Source organism: Leptodactylus fuscus, chromosome 6 (assembly GCF_031893055.1).
Source record: "Leptodactylus fuscus isolate aLepFus1 chromosome 6, aLepFus1.hap2, whole genome shotgun sequence".
NCBI classification, from domain to species: domain Eukaryota; kingdom Metazoa; phylum Chordata; class Amphibia; order Anura; family Leptodactylidae; genus Leptodactylus; species Leptodactylus fuscus.
In genome coordinates, this window is record NC_134270.1 from 138,423,200 (window position 1) to 138,443,878 (window position 20,679).

The window sequence follows — 20,679 nt, forward strand, 5'->3', positions numbered from 1 at the left end:
TTGAACAATGCAGACATTTCGGCCTAGGCACATCGCTATCTGCCAAACGATAAACCAAGGTCATTCCACATCACTTGATCTGATTTTGAGGTTTCATGAGGTTGAATGTGGCTTACATCCCTCCAACTTGCCACAGACTAGAGTTAGGTGCTTAAATATAAGGCCCCACATTGTGGAAACGCTTTTGTTTGTTACAGATTTTGCGGCGGTTTCTTGAGCTAAATCCAGAAGTGGATTGAGCAGAAGGTAGAAATGTAAGAACCTCCTCTATATTTCCCATTCCTTTTGTAGCCATTCTTGGCTTTGGCTCAAAAAACTGCACCAATATTTGCCACGAAAAAAGCTGTGTTTCCGCAACGTGGGGCCTCAGCCTAAAAATTGTATTATTTGTAGATCTTAGCGACATTGACTGCTTCCTTGATTTGTATAATCTTATGGATTATGAGGACAAAACTGGGAATCAGTTTCTATTTCTTATGGTTTCAAATGGAGAAATAAAGGTTTCATCATATAAACCTGTATAAATAGCGAACAATTCCTTCAAGTACTGTGGATATCTAGTATAGCATGCAAACCCAGTAACATTATCTCAGGTGCCTATGGAATATGGAAATTGTAGAATTAGGAATTTATTTAGTTTTTTTTCCTTTTTTGTAGAAATAGTATATGAAGCGATCGTTCAAAAATGCTGGGAAAATTTTACTTTTACAATGAGCAATGTTGAACATGAACACTGGTGCGACTGGGAACATATTGTCAGGTATAGTCTCTAAATCTATTGAATGTTTTACTCAATATATATGTTTGTGTCACGTTAGGGGGCATTCACACGGAGTAACGCCGGGCGTGTATTACAGCCGTACACGCCGGCGCTACGGCAGGCTGCCGAATACTTCCCATTCACTTGAATGGGAGCGTTCGTAACAGCGGCGTTTACAAGCGCTCCCATTGAAGTGAATGGGAAGTGTTTGGCAGTCTGCCGTAACGCCGGCGTGTACGGCTGTGATACACGCCCGGCGTTACTCCGTGTAAATGCCCCCTACCTTGTCTTGCCACAAATCGAAACAACGGTTGAAAACTTGCCCTGCACTGAAAATAATCCATTTGACAGCTTTTTGCCATGGACCGGTCCACTGCAGGACGTAACCCACGGTTGACCCGCTATGTCTGGCCTTAGCCTTAGGCCCCATGCACTCTACTTTGAAAAAAAACCCCTTACATTAAAAACAGATGAGACTGTAAGTTTTTGTCCCAACCCACTCATCTATCTCATTTAACGGCTGTCACTCGAATGCAAATCTGCCATGATGGGCATTAAAAACAGCCCCAATAACTTGTATTGATCCGTCATCCATGACACGTCCTATGTTTTAACGGTCCATTAAAAAACAAACGTGTCTTTATTGATTCCCATTGTTCTAAAAATGGGTGTGTAATATATATTAAGAAAATGTTCATTGCTCATCCATTTTTCATGTTTCTGTGCATGGGGTCTAAGGGTAAGGACACACATTGCGGAAAAGTTGATTGCAGTAAAACCTACAACAAAAACACAGCATTTTGGTCACGGTGGAAACTGTGCTGCAACCGACCTGCCATAAATTAAAAGCACAGGCAGCACACAGGAGAGATCGGGATGTCCCCCTGTGCCACCCTAGCACGGGCCATGCTTCCATGGCTCCTTTTATTAAATGAGTAGGAGCCACGGAAGCAAGGGCCGTATAATAAGACAGGAATAGGACCTGTTCTATCTTTTGCGGCCCGTACACGGGACCATGAAATTCATGCTGGTGTGTACGGGCCCATTGAAATGAATGGGTCAGTGTGCTATCTGTGAATACACAGATAGCATACTGAACATGGCCACGATCATCTGCAAATGGCCTAAGGCTGAGGCCCCACATTACAGAGACACAGCTTTTTTTTGTTGTAGATTTTGCTGCATTTTTTTTGAGCCAAAATCAGGAGTGGATTGAGCAGAAAGTAGAAGTATAAGAACTTTTTATATATTTCACATTCCTTTTTAGCCATTCTTGACTTTGGCTCAAAAAACCGAAGCAAAATCTGCAACAAAAAAAAGCTGCGTTTCCGCAATGTGGGGCCTTAGGCTAAGGCCCCAGGGGGCCGTAAGCGCAGTGCTAATCGCGTGATCGCATTGCGGTTCTTTTCGCAGCGCTTTGAAGAGAAAGTTGACGGAGTTTTCCTCTGCGGACTTTCTCTTCCCATCATATCTACGGGAAAGCCGCCGACGTTTCCATAGATATAATTGACATGCTGCGATTTGCAAAGCCGCAGCGTGTCCATACTTCCGCAAAGTGGGCATGGGATTTGCATGAATCTCATCCCATTTGCTTGCACTGTAAAACGCCACGATTTTTCCTGCAGCGTCTCCGCTGCGGGCAAATCATGGCGTTTACGTCCCGTGGGGCCCCGGCCTTAGGGTGGTTTTACACATTGTATTTTCTTTGGAAAAAAGACAAGTTTTTGTTACAGTTTTTCATTCAGTTATTTGAGTGAAATGGGAAATATAAAGGAAGAACATATAGTTCATTCTTCCTGCTGGATCCTTATCTGGCTCATAAACCACATTATAAACTGTAGTGATATTTTCCAAGAAAAGAGTGCATGCAGCTTACAAGAATATTTGTATAAAATAGCTTATTTAAATCAAAGAGAGCCTTTCTAAGGATTTACAACCTATCACCAATTCCGTTTTTTTCTTCTTTTCTTCCACCACAGCCATTACAGCAGTTTGCAGTATTGCTTGGAAATCAGGGCTGAAGCCTTTTGCCTTCCCTTCCCAAACGAACTAGCACATCACACTTTTTTGCGCGCTCATACGCATTTTTTCCTAAATTGCAGCCTTTTGTCCGAAGAGCTCATGGACCCTCCGGAGAATATTCTGTTTGGATTAATTTTTACCCCCATCTGCATCATACCTTTCCTGGTCGCTCTTGTCGTATACAAGAGCAATACTAGCAAACCGCAAACTTAAGACTTAGCTACTGACCTCACTAGACAATGCGATTGCGTCTCCTCACTGCTTGTATTAGCAGAAGGCTTTGACAGTCTTTGGTCAATTTTATGACCGTGCCTAAACCTTAATGCTCATCTAAAACTTAAAACTCCATCTTGGAATAACGACAATCTCTCACATCCTTGCTCTTCCGTCTATGAGGATATAAAAGGGTATCTGATCATCTTGCAAGACGTTTTGAATCGGTAACCGCCGTGACTGGAAAATATCACAATTCAGCTTTCTGAAAAATTTTAAAAATTGGATACATGAAAGTCATCGTCTATCTTCTCCATCATACAAATAAGCGTACAGAATTCTGGATTTGTGTCTTACCGTTACCCAGATAGTTTCCTTTAAGACTGACCCAAGTTTCCTCCTCGGAAAGAGCCGTATTATCTACATATGGGGACAATCTAGTTACAAAGACCATCGGTGATTGAGCATTGTGGCATTGTTTGAATGCCTTTTTTGTAAAATATTTTGTCTATGTGAAGACACCCCTACAATGGAATACTGGAAGCTTTTGATATGTTATATTTTTCTGCTTTTACCGGTTTGATAATATTTATAAGAATGCGTTAATATCTCAAAAAGACGTATGTTGTGTAACGAAAGTCTTGCCTTCAGCCTGAGGGATCGGACAACTTTTGTTAAATTTTGTGACTGAAGAGTGAAATTGTGTGAAAATTGAAGATCTATGCAGGAAAAAAATAGAAAATCTTGACTTTGCAGGAAATATGATCAAGGACATGAAAGAAAATGTGGGTTTAGACTTGTGATGGCGAACCTATGGCATGGGTGCCAGAGGTGGCACTCAGAGCCCTTTCTTTGGGCACCCATCCGTGGAGCAAATTATACTGTGTGGGAGCCACTGTGCAGAAGATTATACTGTGTGGGGACCACTGTGCAGCAGATTATACTGTGTGGGGACCACTGTGCAGCAGATTATACTGTGTGGGGACCACTGTGCAGCAGATTATACTGCATGGAGGTCACTGTGTAGAAGATTATACTGTGTGGGGACCACTGTGCAGCAGATTATACTGCATGGAGGTCACTGTGTAGAAGATTATACTGTGTGGGGACCACTGTGCAGCAGATTATACTGCATGGAGGCCACTGTGTAGAAGATTATACTGTGTGGGGACCACTGTGCAGCAGATTATACTGCATGGAGGTCACTATGTAGAAGATTATACTGTGTGGGGACCACTGTGCAGCAGATTATACTGTGTGGGGACCACTGTGCAGCATATTATACTGTGTGGGAGCCACTGTGCAGCAGATAATACTGTGTGGGGACCACTGTGCAGCAGATTATACTGCATGGAGGTCACTGTGCAGAAGATTATACTGTGTGGGGACCACTGTGCAGCAGATTATACTGTGTGGGGACCACTGTGCAGCATATTATACTGTTTGGGGACCACTGTGCACCAGATTATACTGCATTGAGGCCACTGTGGAGAAGATTGTACTGTGTGGGGGTCACAGTGGAGCTGAAAGCTCTATAAAGCCCCATTCGTATGACCATATTTTGCAGGTCTGTAATTGTGTGCAATTGTGGTTCCACACAGTATTAAGGTTAAATTGCCGTGTTGGCACTTTGTCATAAACTAGTGGGTTTTGGATTTCAGTTTGGGCACTTGGTCTCTAAAAGGTTCGCCATCACTGGTTTAGACCATATATAACAATTTCTGAAAATACTGTTCATAACGAAATATTACGTAAACTATGTTTATCTATACCAGTTACGTTCACTGAAGCACTTAGACTTTGTTCACACATTGCAGTTTGGCACGGCAGTTGATTCCTTTTGTTCCAAGAGGCAACCGAAGCCTATTACTCCATCCTACTAAACCAATAAGGAGTCAGGAGTGGACCCTAAATAGAAGGACATTATTCTGTCCTAAAGGCCTACTGTGTACTGTACTACTCACTTTTTACATGACCAGCCTGAAAACTGCATTGTGTGAACAAAGCCTTTTTTAATTCATAGAATGTGAGAACTTTGGAAAGTGTGTGAAATTCTAATCTGAACAAGCAAAATACAAACAAAATTAACTCCTTAATATTGTTAAACAGGTTTTCCGAGCTAAAATTATTGATGATCTATCCTAAAGGAGGGTCACTAATATTAGATCGGTGGGGGTCTCAAACTGGACACCCCCACTGAAAAGCTGTTCTCAGCAGCTTATACACAGAGAATGGAGCAGGAAGCAGACAGGTGTGTTCACTGTTTGGAGTCAATGCAGCTTAGGTTCTATTCAAATAGATCTGATCTGCAGTATCAGGTATGGCCAAAATACAAAGTGTTATCTGCTTCCTGCTCCATTCTCTGTGTATAAGCTGCTGAGCTGATTGGTAGGTATGTCGGGCGTGAGACCCTGCCGGTCTGATATTACCATCATTAGAATAGCAGGTAGCACTGTTCTGTGTGTAGTGACCAAACCTGTTAATGCAGATCTGCTCCATGTGAATAGGACTTAAGCTGCAGTGACCCGACATAGTGAACAGAGCTGTCTGCTTCCTGCTCCATTCTCTGTGTATCAGCTGCTGAGAATAGCTGATCAATGGGACCCCGCTGATCTAATTTTAATGACCTATCCTTAGGATCAGTTAGCAAAATTTGTAGATAAGAAAGCCCTTTAAGATAAGAACAATTCTGCATCATACAACTTATGTTTTTATCAGTTTTGGAATTTCTGAAATCCCTGAAATGCTCAAATGTACATGACTTAAATAATGCACATCAGCTATCGAGGCTATAACAATAATTATGGATATCATTGTGTGGGTAAGGGTTTACAACTATGTCCTCCGACCTGTGGATCTCAGCCATGCAGAGGTGGACTCACAACAACTAAATAGCCAAGGGTAAGGGGTTGATTCTCTACAACATAGAATAGCATAGTGCGAAATTAGTCGTCAATCTACAGGCAGCATGTTATAGAGCAGGAATAGCTGAGCAGATACATATATAGCTTTGTGGGAAAACATTCAGTATAACTACTCATTTAATTCTATGATTATTCTGTGCTTAGGAGTCCAGTGGGTGGTCTTACAGAGTGATTGACAAGTATCCCTGTAGGATTATACATACAGTGAAAGGTATCAATTATTGATTATGATGGCCTACCGGATTCCTAAGCCCAGAATGAGCAGAAAATTAGATGACATGGTGCCTGCAGAGTGGACTGCATTATCTATGGGACAGAAGCCCTCCAGTGAACACACTTTTCCATCCCTTTACCAGCACCTGATTGTCTTAAACCAGAAGTTTACCCGTATCTGCCTCTCTGATGGACCTGATGAAGGGAATAGAACTCTTGAAACGCGTTGTTCTAAATAAAGCATTGTTCTTACTATGGTTGTATCTGTGACTGGCAGTGTGATATACATCTCCTGTCTTTTTCTAGTTCGTATTATTTAGTCTTATCACATATCTGATGGAGGTTATTGGAGGAAGCAGCAGCTCCCATTACCCACATATTTGTATATGAATTCCTATCTCCCCTATTTTAACCCATATTGGATTTACTACTTAATGGTGTGCTGTGTTCCTTTATTTTGCAGTTGACAGGGTTCTGATAATGAAATCTAAACCAATTTGTAGGCATTCCTATTTTTCTTTCTGGAGGGTGCAGCTACATTTTCTATTAACATTTTGGTAGAAAACACAGCGAATGACATCTGACTGTCTCAGAAAACACAAAAAGCTCTTATATCACGCCTGGAACAGCCCCATCCACTCCGTAAGCATGTGGCTCCATCTCATATGCAGCTTTTTTCTAACCATACGAGTACTTTCAACGATTCGGGTCCATTCACACAAAGGTTTTTGGCGCTGATTTTGATGCTGAATCCACATCAGAATCTACGTGGAAAAAAAAGCCTCCGTTCCTTTTTCCCATTGAAGTCAACGGGAGGCGCTTTTTTTCAGCGCTGAATCTGACACGGATTCCACACCAAATTCAGCGCCATTTTCCTCCTTGTGAATACACCCTTACTAAAGTATCATAATGTCTCAGTTTTAATAAAAGTAAATACAGATACTGTATTGTAGGAAAGCATCTTGTTCTCCATCTGGTTAAGGTTGGCCCCAGGTAATCCATATTCCATCCATACTATATAATAGATGTGGTTCGAACAGTTGTTTGACTGACAGCTATCTCTCTTATGAGATACACATTGGCCAAAAGGTGCATTTGTCCTTAGGAAAGGGTTGCAAACTTGTCTTATCTCCCTAGAATCCTCCAGCAGTTCTAAACTGATCTCTACCAACATCTGACATCAGGGTAGAGCTGAGAGGCCCCGTACATATCAGATGGCTGGCAAGTAGCCTTTGAAGTCGGTGGATTTGACCGATACACATCTAATATGTAAGGCTGGCTTATCCAATAGCGAGTTCATTGGGGGTCATTTCTCTATAAGATTTATAGCTACTTTGTTTTATAACCTGCACAATAGTGAAAACTTCCTACTCTCTTTTTTGTAACATAGCAGTAGTTTGTGTATCCTAGCGCAGCCATGTCCAGCTGAATTATAGGTGGAGCAGCAATGTCATTGTTACTAATATCATAAATTACAGCTGTGTTGAGGTCACGTAACCCTGCCAAATGTGAACAGAATCCAGGCTTGCTCAATATATCAAGAGTGCAGTCTAATAAAACACAACCGCTGATTTCTTCAAACAGGAAGGCTGGATGATGATGATGATTATTTTTACTTCCCAGGTTTGTATAGTTATGTCAGTGGACTATAGATAAAATATAGGCCGTGAGGTCAGACACTTACATCCAAACCTAATATATATATATATATATATATATATATATATATATATATATATATATATATGAAGAGCTCAACGGAAAAATGGCCTAAGTCCAAAAATCAATATTGTGAGAAAAACGAAATTTAAAGTTTTAGCCTAAAGCAAACGGGCATTATTGTGGAATATATCTATCCAATGTAATCAGCTAATGAACACTGTTAATCCTAATCATAAATTGTATTATTTATTAAAAAAATTGCAGCTTCATGTATAAATATTATTTATTTAATATTATTAATTAATTACTACTATTATTAAACGATGAAGAATAATAATTACCTGCCTCCCTTTTCGGCGCTAAATATGTGCAAAAGTCGATTTAGAGCCTTTTAAACAATAAGACAAAGTTTTTACACTAATATAAACAACAGACCGGAAGTCACGATTTCAATGAAAAAATGACCAACGAGAGTGAAGTAAGTAAGTTTGTATTGGACTTAGGCCATTATTCCATTGAATGTAAATTCTTCTGCATTGAAATATATGGACTTAGGTCATTAATCCTAGGTCCTTGTAAACCCAATGCATAGAACGAGGTACAAAGAAGCTTTCTAGGTAATAATTTGAAATATGACAAAATGTGGACTTAGGCCATTTTTCCGTTGAGCTCTTCATATATATAGGAATACATACTACAGAAAAAATAAGTGAAAACATGTCAACGTTCCTCAATTGAAGGGGTGAGAAACCCAGGACCTCTGCAGATCACCTGTTTAATACAGTAGCAGCAGTCCCTGAGCAGCTCTTAGGCCTGGTTCACATCTGCGTTCAATATTCTGTTCGTTGAGTCCGCTTGGGGACGCTTCAAATGGAATACCTAACACATTAAAAGGCAGTGAGCTAATAAAGCACACGGACTCCATAGATATAATGGGGTCCATGTGTTTTCTGTGCGGTGTCCATACGAATCATGTGGAGAGAAAAGTACTTTAAGCAGGGGCCACACGGTGGCTCAGTGGTTAACACTGCAGCCTTACAGCGCTGGAGTCCTGGTGTTCAAAACCCACCAAGGGCAAAAAAAAGAAAAAACATCTGCAAGGAGTTTGTATGTTCTCCCCGTGTTTGCATGGATTTCCATCCCATATTCCAAAGACATACTGATAGGGAAAAAATGTACATTGTGAGCTCTATGTGGGGCTCACAAACTACATTTAAAAAAAGAGGACTTTAAGTGGACTCCCTGAATGGAATACCGAACGCAGATGTGAACCAGGCCTTAGACTCAGGTGATGTCGTATTTATCAGTCACCTGTCAAGCACAGCTACTATAGAATATATGTCACTGTGCATTTTCTGTGAAGAGGACACAGCAGAGGTGTAACTTGAAGCTCCTGGGCGCTTCTTATCTTGCAGAGAATACTTTGGGCCCCCTCTTGCTCTCGGGCATGGTGGCAAATGCTACCTCTACATCCACTATAGTTCCACCCCTCAGGCTGGTCTTACACGACCGTATTGAATGTACGGTCCGCAAGTTGCTAATCAGCAACACTAGCTGCTGATCGGCAACATAGGCTCCCCAGATATCTGTGCCCTGCTGCACTCGCCCATAGAGTTCTATGGGTGGGTCCGTGCAGTGCAGCAATTCACGGCCATTATGGCCATGTGTCCTATAAATTGTGGACCACGGTTGCGGCTCGGCCACACCACAGATAAAATATCTGGTGGTGTAAGAGGCCGCATTGAATATAATGTGTCCGGAATTGAAAACCCTCAATTGTGGACCATTGTTGGACTTACATTACGGTGGTGTAAGACCAGCCTTAAAGTTGTGTTGCCATGTCAGCCTCTCAGCCAGGCTGCTGCAGTGTCTGCTTCTCACTTCCTGTATTTCTCTTCCCACTCCTCCCTCTTGCTGAATGGACACAGAAGCTTCTGCAGGTCAGATAATATGTAGATTCTTGTACAGAACAAACTAAGTATTATCTGTGTGCTTACATGGAGAGATAACTGACTTGGATTTATCAGATAACTCAATTATCTGTATGGATTGCCCTGCCTGCAAAAGCAGTGAGTGAGTAACATATAGGGCCATGGTTATGGTAACACAGTGTAAACAATGGGGGAATAAATTTACATAGCAGGCAAACAAAACAGAATTTCTAAAGCAATATATTTAGGAAAAGGTGTCAATTTACATAAGCTACCAGTATAGATAGGATCATTGAGATAGGACAACCCCTTTAATACAGTGGTTACTCAAACACTCTTGTCTCTTCAAACAGCTGCTCAGCGGAGGTCCTGGGTGTCAGACCAAAACTGATCTTCAATTCATGACTTATCCAGAGAATATGTGAATCGGCAATCTCAGAAAACTTCTTTAGGCCAAGGCCCCATGTTGCGAAAATAAAAGGAATAGGACATATATAGGAAGTTCTTATACTTCTACCTTCTTCTCAATCCACTCATGGCTTTGGCTCAAAAGACCACAGCAAAATCTGCAACAAAAAAAAGCTCAGTTTCTGCAACATGGGACTTTAGGCCGGGGCCCCATGGGCCGGAAATGGCGCAATTTTCCTGCGGTGGAAACGCTGCAGCAAAAATCGCGGCGTTTTACAGTACTCGCAAAGTGGATGGGTTTCATGCGAATCCTATCCTCACTTTGTGGGAAAACATCACAGCGCGGACACGCTGTGATTTCCAAAACCCTTGCGGTTTTGAAAATCGCAGCATGTCAATTATATCTACGAAAATGCTGGCGGCTTACCCATAGATATAATTGTAACAGAAAGTCCGCGGAGGAAAACTCTGTGAACTTTCTGTTCAAAGCGCTGCAGGAAGAACCATGATGCGTTCCCGCTGCGGTTGTTCCCGCAGTGCTTTAGCGCTGTGTTTCCGGCCCGTGGGGCCTTAGCCTTAGGTTGGAGTTGGACACGGGGAACTATAGTGACTGCACCTGCCCTACAATAGGTGCATTTAAGGACCACAAATTATGAATTATGTCCTGTTTTTGTCCACATTTCAGCACAGACAAATGTAGGGGATCATACAAGTCTTTTTGCAGATCTGTGTTTTCGGATTACATGTTTGCAGATCAGTATTTGCAGACAGTAAAAACCACTACGGTCATATGCTGGAGGCCTTAGATGAAAAGGAGGTGTAATTCAATCTGCAGTAAATGTGGACCACAATTTTTGGGGGTAGTTTCTGATGGTGGTTATTGAGCTAAAACCAGAACTGGATTGAAAAGAAAATCTAAAGGAAGCATTTCCCCTCCTGGATCCACTTCTGGCTTTGAGACAAAAAAGTTGCAGCAAAGAAAACTGTCTCAAAAAGATTGTGGGTTACAAAATCCATGACTACATTTATTTAACTGAAGGTTTTCCTTTCCCTCCTTCCATCAACTATCCTGGACTGTCACCCTACACTACTCCAGCCGACACACAGCGCGTTTCAAGGCTAAGGCAGGGTCACACGGGTGCATTACAGAAATTCAGCACCTTGTTCTCCTAAAAGTTGCTCCTGTAAAAGCAACCTGAACTTAATGTTTTTTTACATCTGCTACTTTTTTCAATCTTGCGTTCTGTATATGCACCCAACCTTAGACTCAGGCCCCACGTTACAGAAACAGCTTTTTTTGTTGCAGATTTTGCTGTGAATTTTTGAGCCAAAGTCAGGAGTGGCTTGAATAAAGCCGGGTTCACACAGGTTTTTTTGGTCAGGATTTTGATGCGGAATCCGCGTCAAAATCTGGCTAAAACCCCCCAGCTCCCACTGAATTCAATGGGTTTCCTTTTTCCAAGAGCGATTTGTTCACATTCGCGGAAAAAAGAAGCGACATAACCTTTCTTGAGGCGTAATCCGCCGCAGAGTTGACTAGCCCATTCATTTCCAGAATCCGGAAGCAGAATGCCTTAACTGTATGCTGATGCACTGTATGCACTGCACCAGCATCCAGTTGCGGCTAGCCGTTTTTCGGACTGGATTCTGAGGTGGCCTCTGCGTCAAAGTCCGGTCCGAAAACCCCCTTATTAACCCGGCTTAAGAAAGGCAAATATAAAGAAAGTATATTTCCCTTTTGCTGAATTCACTTCTGACTTTGGCTCAAAAAACGTAGCAAAATCTGTAACAAAAAACATAGCATTAGGGACCACACGGTGGCTCAGTGGTTAGCACTGCAGCCTTGCAGCACTGGGTCCTGGTGTTCAAATCCTGCCAAGGGCAAAAAAAACATCTGCAAGGAGTTTGTATCTTCTCCCCGTGTTTGCATGGATTTCCATCCCATATTCCAAAAAGACATACTGATAGGGAAAAAATGTACATTGTGAGCTCTATGTAGGGCTCACAATCTACATTTAAAAAAAAAAAAATACGTAGCATTTCAGTAAGAGGTTCCCGCTAAGACCCCACGTATCAAGCCACAGTGAAAAAAAAACATGGCGGTTTTTTCCTCATCACTTTTCACAGACTTTTTGCTTTAATTATACCTATAAAGAAACCGCTGGTGTTTTTGTAGGTATAATTGACATGCGCGATTTCCAAAAACGCAATGGTTTTAGAAATTGCAGTGTGTCCACTTTTCTACAATGTGTGGATAGGATTCACTAGAATGCCGTCAACTGTAAAACGCCGCGTTTATGCCTGAATTCTGGTGTGTTGGGGGGTTTTTTCTTCATTTTTTGTGTTTTTTTCTATTGATTGCACCTAATTTATTCATTTTGTGTGCTATGTTTTAAATTGACTTGCCTATTTTTAAAAGTGAATTGTAGTGTAATTTAGGTGGTGCATCATCAAAAAAAATTCAAAAAAGTAAAAAAAAAAAAATTAAAAAATTACACATCCAAACTCCAGATCTAACTTGACTTTGTGCACTTTGGAGCTTGAGTTGTGTCAAATCAATCAACTGGCATGTAACGTTTTGGTAAATTTGTTGCAAAAAGTCAGAAAAGTGGTTTTAAAAATTCCCTCATGATAAATCAGCCCATTGATTCTAATAGGACTATTCGCACGTCCGCTTATTTGATGGTCCATGACATGTGGTTAGCTGCCCGTGCATCCATAATGGCCATTAATGGTATGATTTGGATGTTAATACCGCCTACTTACCTTTGAAATCATACCACCTTTGGTCATCATGGGTGGGCAGAGCTGTGGCTACATGTAGCAGCTGGACCTTGTAGACCAGAGGTAGGCAACCTTAGGCACTCCAGCTGTTGTAAAACTACAACTCCCAGCATGCATACTTGCTCTGCTGTTCTTGGAACTCCCATGGAAGGGAATGGAGCAAGTTGGGAGTTGTAGTCCCGCAGCAGCTGGAGAGCCGAAGGTTGCTGAGCCCTGCTGTAGAATATACTAAGGCATTACCTATTTCATATCTATACAAAAAATAAGTGCTTAAAATAAATATGAAACCTCTCCATATGATCAAGGGCCTGTTCCCATCTGTGTTGGAGCCAATTGGGTGTATGGTATGTGTTATATGATGGAGACATCCCTGACTAGAATTATATGAAGTATACTACTATCATGGAATACAAGAAGCAGATGTGTCCCTCTGATGATCACCATTTGCTTCTGCATCCAAAAATTCCTCCTTGCCACTGGGGCCGCTTAGGAAATACAGGCCCTGGGCATTTGCCCAGTTTGCCTCCCCCCACCAACGCCGGCCCTGCTTGTCAGTGGTTCCAATGTAGTAGAATGAGCTGTATGAAAGGCTTCATTACAATTGTAGCAACCACTGTGACTAGGCGCAGCTTTTAAGTCAATATGAGCAGAGTACCGGGGGTTATACTGTAGAAGCCATAGCAAATAACTGGCTGACAGCATTCAGAAAGGTTAAGGCAACCCTTCCCATAGGCCGACATTTGTTCAGTGAGCATGCTTTCCATCTAGCCTGAAATTTGCACTTGACAACAGGAATTTTCAACTGCTGATTTAATGTAAATTGTAGATATAAGTAATATTTCATGTTACATGATAATGCTAAGAATGCTTCCTTGTTCAATGCTTTGCAAATGACTTTCCTTGTACTGACAAATAAATAGAATAATTTACTTAGTGTTTTTGCTTCTTTCAATTATTGTACCTGGAAATGAAAGGGGTTTTCCTAAAATCTTCTTATAAATCTATGGGACTGAAGGAGATAAAATACATTGCTCAGCTGTTTCCTTCAGTCCCATAGGATGGAGCAAAAGAGTCCCTTTAAAAACTCCTCTTAACTGCGGTCATGCAGGCATGAAGGACAGAGGGAACCCTTAGGGCTAGTTCACATGGGGCAACAGGGGGTGGATTTTGGTGCGGAATACTCCTCAAAATCCGCCCCCTCACAATAGAGGTATATGTAGACTGCAAGCGTTTTTTTTTCTGCTAGCGGTTTGTTCCGCAGAAGAAAAGAAGCGAGCTGTCCTTTCTTCAGGCGGATTCCACGGCTGATTCAGCCATAGTGTCCACCTCGTGACAGCACCCTCCGGATTAGGCCCATTCATTTGGGCCTAATCTAGAGCGGAAAGCTGCGATGGGATGCCGTGCACTGCACCAGCATCCTGTCGCAGCAGCCGCAATGGAATGTGTACATGTGGAATCCCCGTGTGAACTAGCCCTTATTTTTGTGATTGTGGTAGTTCCACACATTCAGGGCACTAACAGGGCAGGATTAATACATCTCAGTGAGAAGGGGCCCAGCAGATGGTGAGAATAACCTGGGCTCATTTAGCTTGCGGCTTCAGTAGTATTCACTATACTATGACGTCAGTGTTTTATACTGTTTATTTTTTCACAGCGTTTGTCCTGGGTCTTATACTGAGGCCCAAACATGTCAGCCACAGACTCGATTTAGGGGGCCCTTTTCCACCCGCTGGGTCTCCGCCCTATTCCCCAGAGAAACTGGACAGGGGACGGCTTCCTGGCAGTCAGTTTTAAAGCAAACCACCGGTGTCCATATGTAGCCTCTCTGTGTGGAAACTGTTTTTTGGGCTGGACGAAAAGTCCTTCATGTCCGAGTTAGTGTATAGCCAGTGGCGTAACTACCGCCATAGCAGCAGAGGCAGCTGCCACAGGGCCCGGGACATTGGGGGCCTGGTGACAGCCGCTACCGCTGCTATCATTATACTCGGGGGTCTTTTCGAACCCCCGAGTATAATGATCGGCGGACCGGGAGAAGTAAGAAACATAAAAAACACTGTTACTTACCTCTCAACAATCCTGCCAGGCCTCCTTCCTAGTTGTCTGATGTCTCTGACGTCACATGAACCCGGCCTGTGTCCCGGGTCATGTGACGTCTGACATCATTGCAGAAGGACGGCAGCGGAGGCCGACAGCATAGGAGTCAGGGGACAGGTAAGTAACAGTAGTTTTTTATGTTTTTATTCCCCCGGGTCTCCAATTATTATAATCTGGGGTCTGAAAAGACCCCAGAGTATAATAATTGTTTATGGGTGTCCACAGTGGGACATACCTGTAATACTGTGTGCAGGAGCCACTATTGGGGATAATACTGTGTGCAGGGGCCACTATTGGGGATAATACTGTGTGCAGGGGCCACTATTGGGGATAATACTGTGTGCAGGGGCCACTATTGGGGATAATACTGTTTGCAGGGGCCACTATGGGGGATAATACTGTGTGCAGGGGCCACTATGGGGGATAATACTGTGTGCAGGGGCCACTATTGTGGATAATACTGTTTGCAGGGGCCACTATGGGGGATAATACTGTGTGCAGGGGCCACTATGGGGGATAATACTGTGTGCAGGGGCCACTATTGTGGATAATACTGTTTGCAGGGGCCACTATGGGGGATAATACTGTGTGCAGGGACCACTATGTGGGATAATACTGTGTGCAGGGGCCACTTTGGGGGATAATAGAACGCTCAGGAATGCGTAGGAGGGGGTCGTCCGAGGTCATCGGTGTCGGTCGGGGATGGGGGGGGGGGCATGTCAAAAGTTCGCCACGGGGCCCCGCCATTCCTAGTTACACCACTGTGTACAGCCAAAAAATCTGAATATGGATACCGGTGGTTTGCTTTTAAAACCATCCGGGAAGCAGTCCCCTATGCAGTTTCTCTTGGGAATATGGCACGACTGTGAACGCCCGTTAATAAGAAGATCTTCTTTAAAACAAAAAGTCTCAATAATGACCTAGTGAAAGAAAAATAAAATAAAACTTTAAATAGCCAGGGACCTCTAAAGGTTTAGTAATATCAAACTATACATACACAAAAATAAAGCATGTATTAATGGCGCACACAGAGTGGGCCCCACAGTCTCAGCGGGCCTGGGGCAGCCGCCCCCACTTCCCATCCAGCTACATCACTGATTCAAGTGAATACCCACACCAGCACAAATGAACATACCAGCATTCATTTCAATGTCAGTGAATGGGGACTATTCACATAGCCGTTATTTTAACGGTCTGTTGTAATGGACTGTCACAGTATAGGTGACGTTCCATTTTGGGCCGTTTTCACAGATCCCCGAGGATCCTTGAAGCGGGGTCACCCTCAGTTGCTGACGGCCATAAAAATATGGACGCCATTCATGGCCATTTTGTACTCCTTTTTTGTGAATGTGGCCTCACTTTTAGGCAGAATGTCAACAAAAACTGGAGACCTGAACTGAGATTTTCCACGGGATCCGAACGTAGAGGTAAATATGGAGAGTTTGTTATTTTAGGGTTAAAAAAGTAATGGCAACACCCCTTTAACATGAGAAAAACTGAACTGTAATCAAGTCTTGGAAAACCTGCAACAGATTGAATATGGAACAAAAACATGAAAAGGATGAATAAACATATGGTATACTTCTACATAAAAAGTCCCAAGGAATGAACTTAAATAGCATGAAGAATAACAATACTGCAGAATGAACAAACACTTTGAGTTCTCCCTGATGGAGGACTGCCAAGCTCATCATCCTGGGAGTGAACAGATCAACCCAATGGTTGAATTTATATATCTGGCTCCGCTACAAACCCAGATTATGGCCAGCATTGAAACAATCAAAATGCTTAACTATCGAAGCCACCAGAGGTTTTCACTAGTATTTCTACAGGGCACGTCGGTTCTACCTCCAGGATCGCTGTACTCATCTGTATTGCCAAAACTATATATCTTCCTAGTATATATCTGTCTAGTGGGTGAATACTGATTGTATTATTAATAATGGATTCTCTAAGAGACCTATCCGTCAGAATAACCACAGCCAGAAAGAAGGACTAATAAGATTCCTATTAGATTGCATTTGATATGTGGCGGCTCCTTGGTTATTCATTAGTATTTTTAATCTATTTTTCTTGCCCCTCTGGGGCCACATGTTCATTCTCAATTCTCGTAACATCTGCTTTCAGTGGAGCGAACACTTTCCTGGCCTAACCGAAAATAAATGTAATAATAACAATTTGTAAATGATTGTTTATGGCACTCCTAAGGTCTTCGCTCTAAGTAAACAGTCTTATTGAATAAAAGAGGCTTGACTGGTATTTTTTATGTTTTCAGTGATACATCTGTGGAATGACTAGTGATAAAAAGTTCCATGAGATAACCGTTACGCTATTGGGAGAGACACAAATCTAATGGGTGGGACAAGCTCTATTCTCAAATTTAAAGGGTACGTGAGTTTTCATGAAATGTTGAAATATATGCAGGGTCTTCCTGGGCAGTCTGTTCTATGACAGTATAAGGCTTCACATATGGTGTCCTGGATTTCTTCTACTAATAATCTCATTATGACTGCAGCACATTTTCATTGGTCTCTGAGGCTGTGGGTGTGTAAAATAAGGATTAGTCTGCTCCCCCTTCCCCTATCCGTCACATGCTACTGGTTTATTAATATGTAATTTTACCAGAAACTGTACAATAGCAAACAAATAGTTGAGAAAAGCCCAAGTGACCATAATATAGGAGATCCAGGAACTGGAACAACAGGGTAATTAAATAGTAAATACACGGCGAACACAAGACATTCTATGAACTCGGTCAAGAAAGTTGCCTGGTGCCTATGAATAATATCCCATATCACACATGCAGCTAGAAGTAGATACAAGTACATAGAAGACTTTTCTTACATTGTAAGCTGTGCGATTTGCAGAATGTTCAGTCCTTTGCGCATAGGAATCAGTTTGCAGATATATGTGTAGGCTTGGAGGAGAATCAGCTCCTTCCCTCTCCATTCACTGTGTGAAGACAGAACAGAACCTCTCCCCTCCATTCACTATGAATACGCCATGCTATTGTATGGTATCTATGGACAGACCTTCTCTAGCAACAGGGCGTCAACTGAAAATTAGATAGAAGGGAGACAACTAGCAGCAAGAACTTTAGAGAGATTTTTCAGGCAAAAAGAAGACACATTTTTAATTAAAGTCCAGATTCACACGCTCTATTAAATGATACTAAATTGTCTGAAAAGGTAGTGATCATTTAAGTACTAATATTTTTGTAGAGCAAGTCTGCACAATACTGTTGAAATTGTGGTATACAAATTAGTAATAGTGGGAAATAAAGATGGCATTGCATACATTTAGTCCCATGGAGTATTGCCAGAAAAATATGTCTGTGTACAAAATTGTGTCACGTCAGTGACAAATGCTAATTCCCTGAGCACCTAATACAACCAGTAACCCTGCTCTCAACTGACGAGGGACAAGAAAGCCAAAACAACTTTCTACAGATGGGTGGCTCTGGTCTGACACAACACTGCACCACTTCTGCTGTTCAGTCTGTATGTACACTGCATGCTATCACTTCTCTTGTCTCATACGGACAATGCACAATACCACTCTTCTTCTATATGTATGGAAACTCCACACTATCACACTTCCTTTTTGTAAAAACACTGTACACTACCACTCTTCCTGTTCTATATGTATGGACACTACACAGTACCATTGCTCCCATTCTGTATGCATAGATGCCATATAGCACCACTCCTCCTGTTTTATATGTTTGAATGCTACACAGTACAACCCCTCCTACTCTGTAGGAGAAATGTGGCCAAACCAGGGCGTTGTATTAACCTTCGGTCAGCACCCTACAGAAGAGAATGACATAGCATGATATACTCCACACAGCATTAAACAATTCAATTTTAACTTTACTCACTACTCTGAAGAGGTGAAATCTCGCTGGTTACAACAGTTCTTATACATGGCAGTTTCAGCAACACCATATTCATATTATATTTAATATTCCATACAATGTACTGAGAAGCTGGGAAATAATTCAGAATGGGATGGAATTGGAGAAAAACTGTATTTATGTGACCTTTTTACGGGTTTGTATTTACAGCGTTCAATGTGTAGCCAAAGTGACATATCACCTGAATTCTATGGTCAGGGGATAATATACACATTAGGGAGACTGTGTGCCGACATAGGCGTACGGAGACTTACAAGTCATTCCTGCTCCGCTAGGGATTCTGGGTAAAAAATATGCAAATCTATTCTCCAGGATGTAATTAGGAGAACAGTGCACTCTGTACATTGCCCTCTAGGGGCAGCCCCCTTAACATCATGCATGACTCAGTTAATAAGCCTACTGACATGATGCAGGGTTTATTGCCAAATTAGTATTTCTATTCCAAAAGGAACAGATTCCCAGCTATGGACAGCGCTGTTTCGGTCTTTTGGACCTCGTCAGCATAGCGCAGGGATACTAATTTGGCAGAGTGAGAGACTATAGACCAGGGTCAGGGGATAATCTTACACATTAGGGAGAGTGTGTTCCCACCTAGGCATACGGAGACTTACAAGTCATTCCTGCTCCGCTAGGGATTCTGGGTAAAAAATATGCAAATCTATTCTCCAGGATGTAATTAGGAGAACAGTGCACTCCGTACGCCGCCCTCTAGGGGGCAATTCTATGGGTCAATATGATTCCGGGATACCAAATTTATATTGGTTTTTTTTTTTTGTTAATGTTTTAACCCCTTAAAATCAAAAACTTCACGAAAATGAAAACTCTTGGAGTCACCATATTCTGACACCTAACTTTTTTTTATATTTCCGTGTCCAAGGATGCATAAGGTGCCTTTTTTTTACGTGGCCAGATGGATGTTCTTTTTAGTTATATAATTTTGAGGAATGTCTATTTTTTTAATCGGATGGGTTTTGTCTGTAAGATATAAACCAGATGTTAGTCATATTTCAGTCCTTTATCAGGGATCTGGACTCTCAGGATCATGATGTTAGTGGTCTCTACTTTACCACAATTCTGCTGTCTCATACTCAAACCATGTTTGCAGTATAGAACACACAACCATGGGTACACGAGGACTCCTAGCACCAAAGATGACTGATTTTGGGAGTCCAGGTCTGGGCTCATGGTTTGGCCCAGGAAATATGCCTGACATCCTCACAGAATGATCCCTAAGGCTTAGTTCAGATGGAGTTTTTTGGTCCAGAATTTGATGTGGAGGCTGCCTCAGATTCTGGACCAAAAAGCCTGGATGTCAGTGCAGTGTACCGGCATCCAGTGGTAGCACTCCGCTCTGGATTAGGCCCAAATGAATGAGCCTAGTCGGGAGGGAGTGTCTTCACGCGGACATCCGAGGCTGAAGCCGCTGCGGCATCCACCTGAAAAATGAGCATGTTGCTTTTTTTTCCCCAGGAGCCGAAACAGACCGCTCCCGGAAAAAAAGAAATGACTGGCTTACATTGATTTTAATGGGAGCCATTTTTTTGGTCTATGTGTGAACTCAGCCTTACATGTGAAGCAGGATATAGAAACAACACAACTACCATACACCACAAGATATAAGGCCATTAAATGCTAAATAACCATAGAAACTTGTTAGCTACCCTAGACCACAAGGGCTGAGACCAATATTATTCTCTTAAGTACCCCATTAACCCCTAAATTACCCTAGACCATCCCATTTTTGTTTCCATT

General features: G+C 42.2%; 2 protein-coding genes across 2 annotated transcripts in view; both read left to right on the forward strand.

Moving 5' to 3' along the window:
- Positions 1-4,081, forward strand: part of RAMP2 (receptor activity modifying protein 2) — a 42,360-nt gene extending 38,279 nt beyond the window's left edge. Inside the window, exons 4-5 of the mRNA XM_075277416.1 lie at positions 658-760; positions 2,740-4,081. Of these exons, the coding sequence (XP_075133517.1) occupies positions 658-760; positions 2,740-2,995 (359 nt within the window). The 3' untranslated portion in view covers positions 2,996-4,081. The remainder of the gene's footprint in view (positions 1-657; positions 761-2,739) is intronic.
- Positions 1-20,679, forward strand: part of TUBG1 (tubulin gamma 1) — a 549,244-nt gene that overhangs the window by 456,076 nt on the left and 72,489 nt on the right. The window lies entirely within an intron of this gene.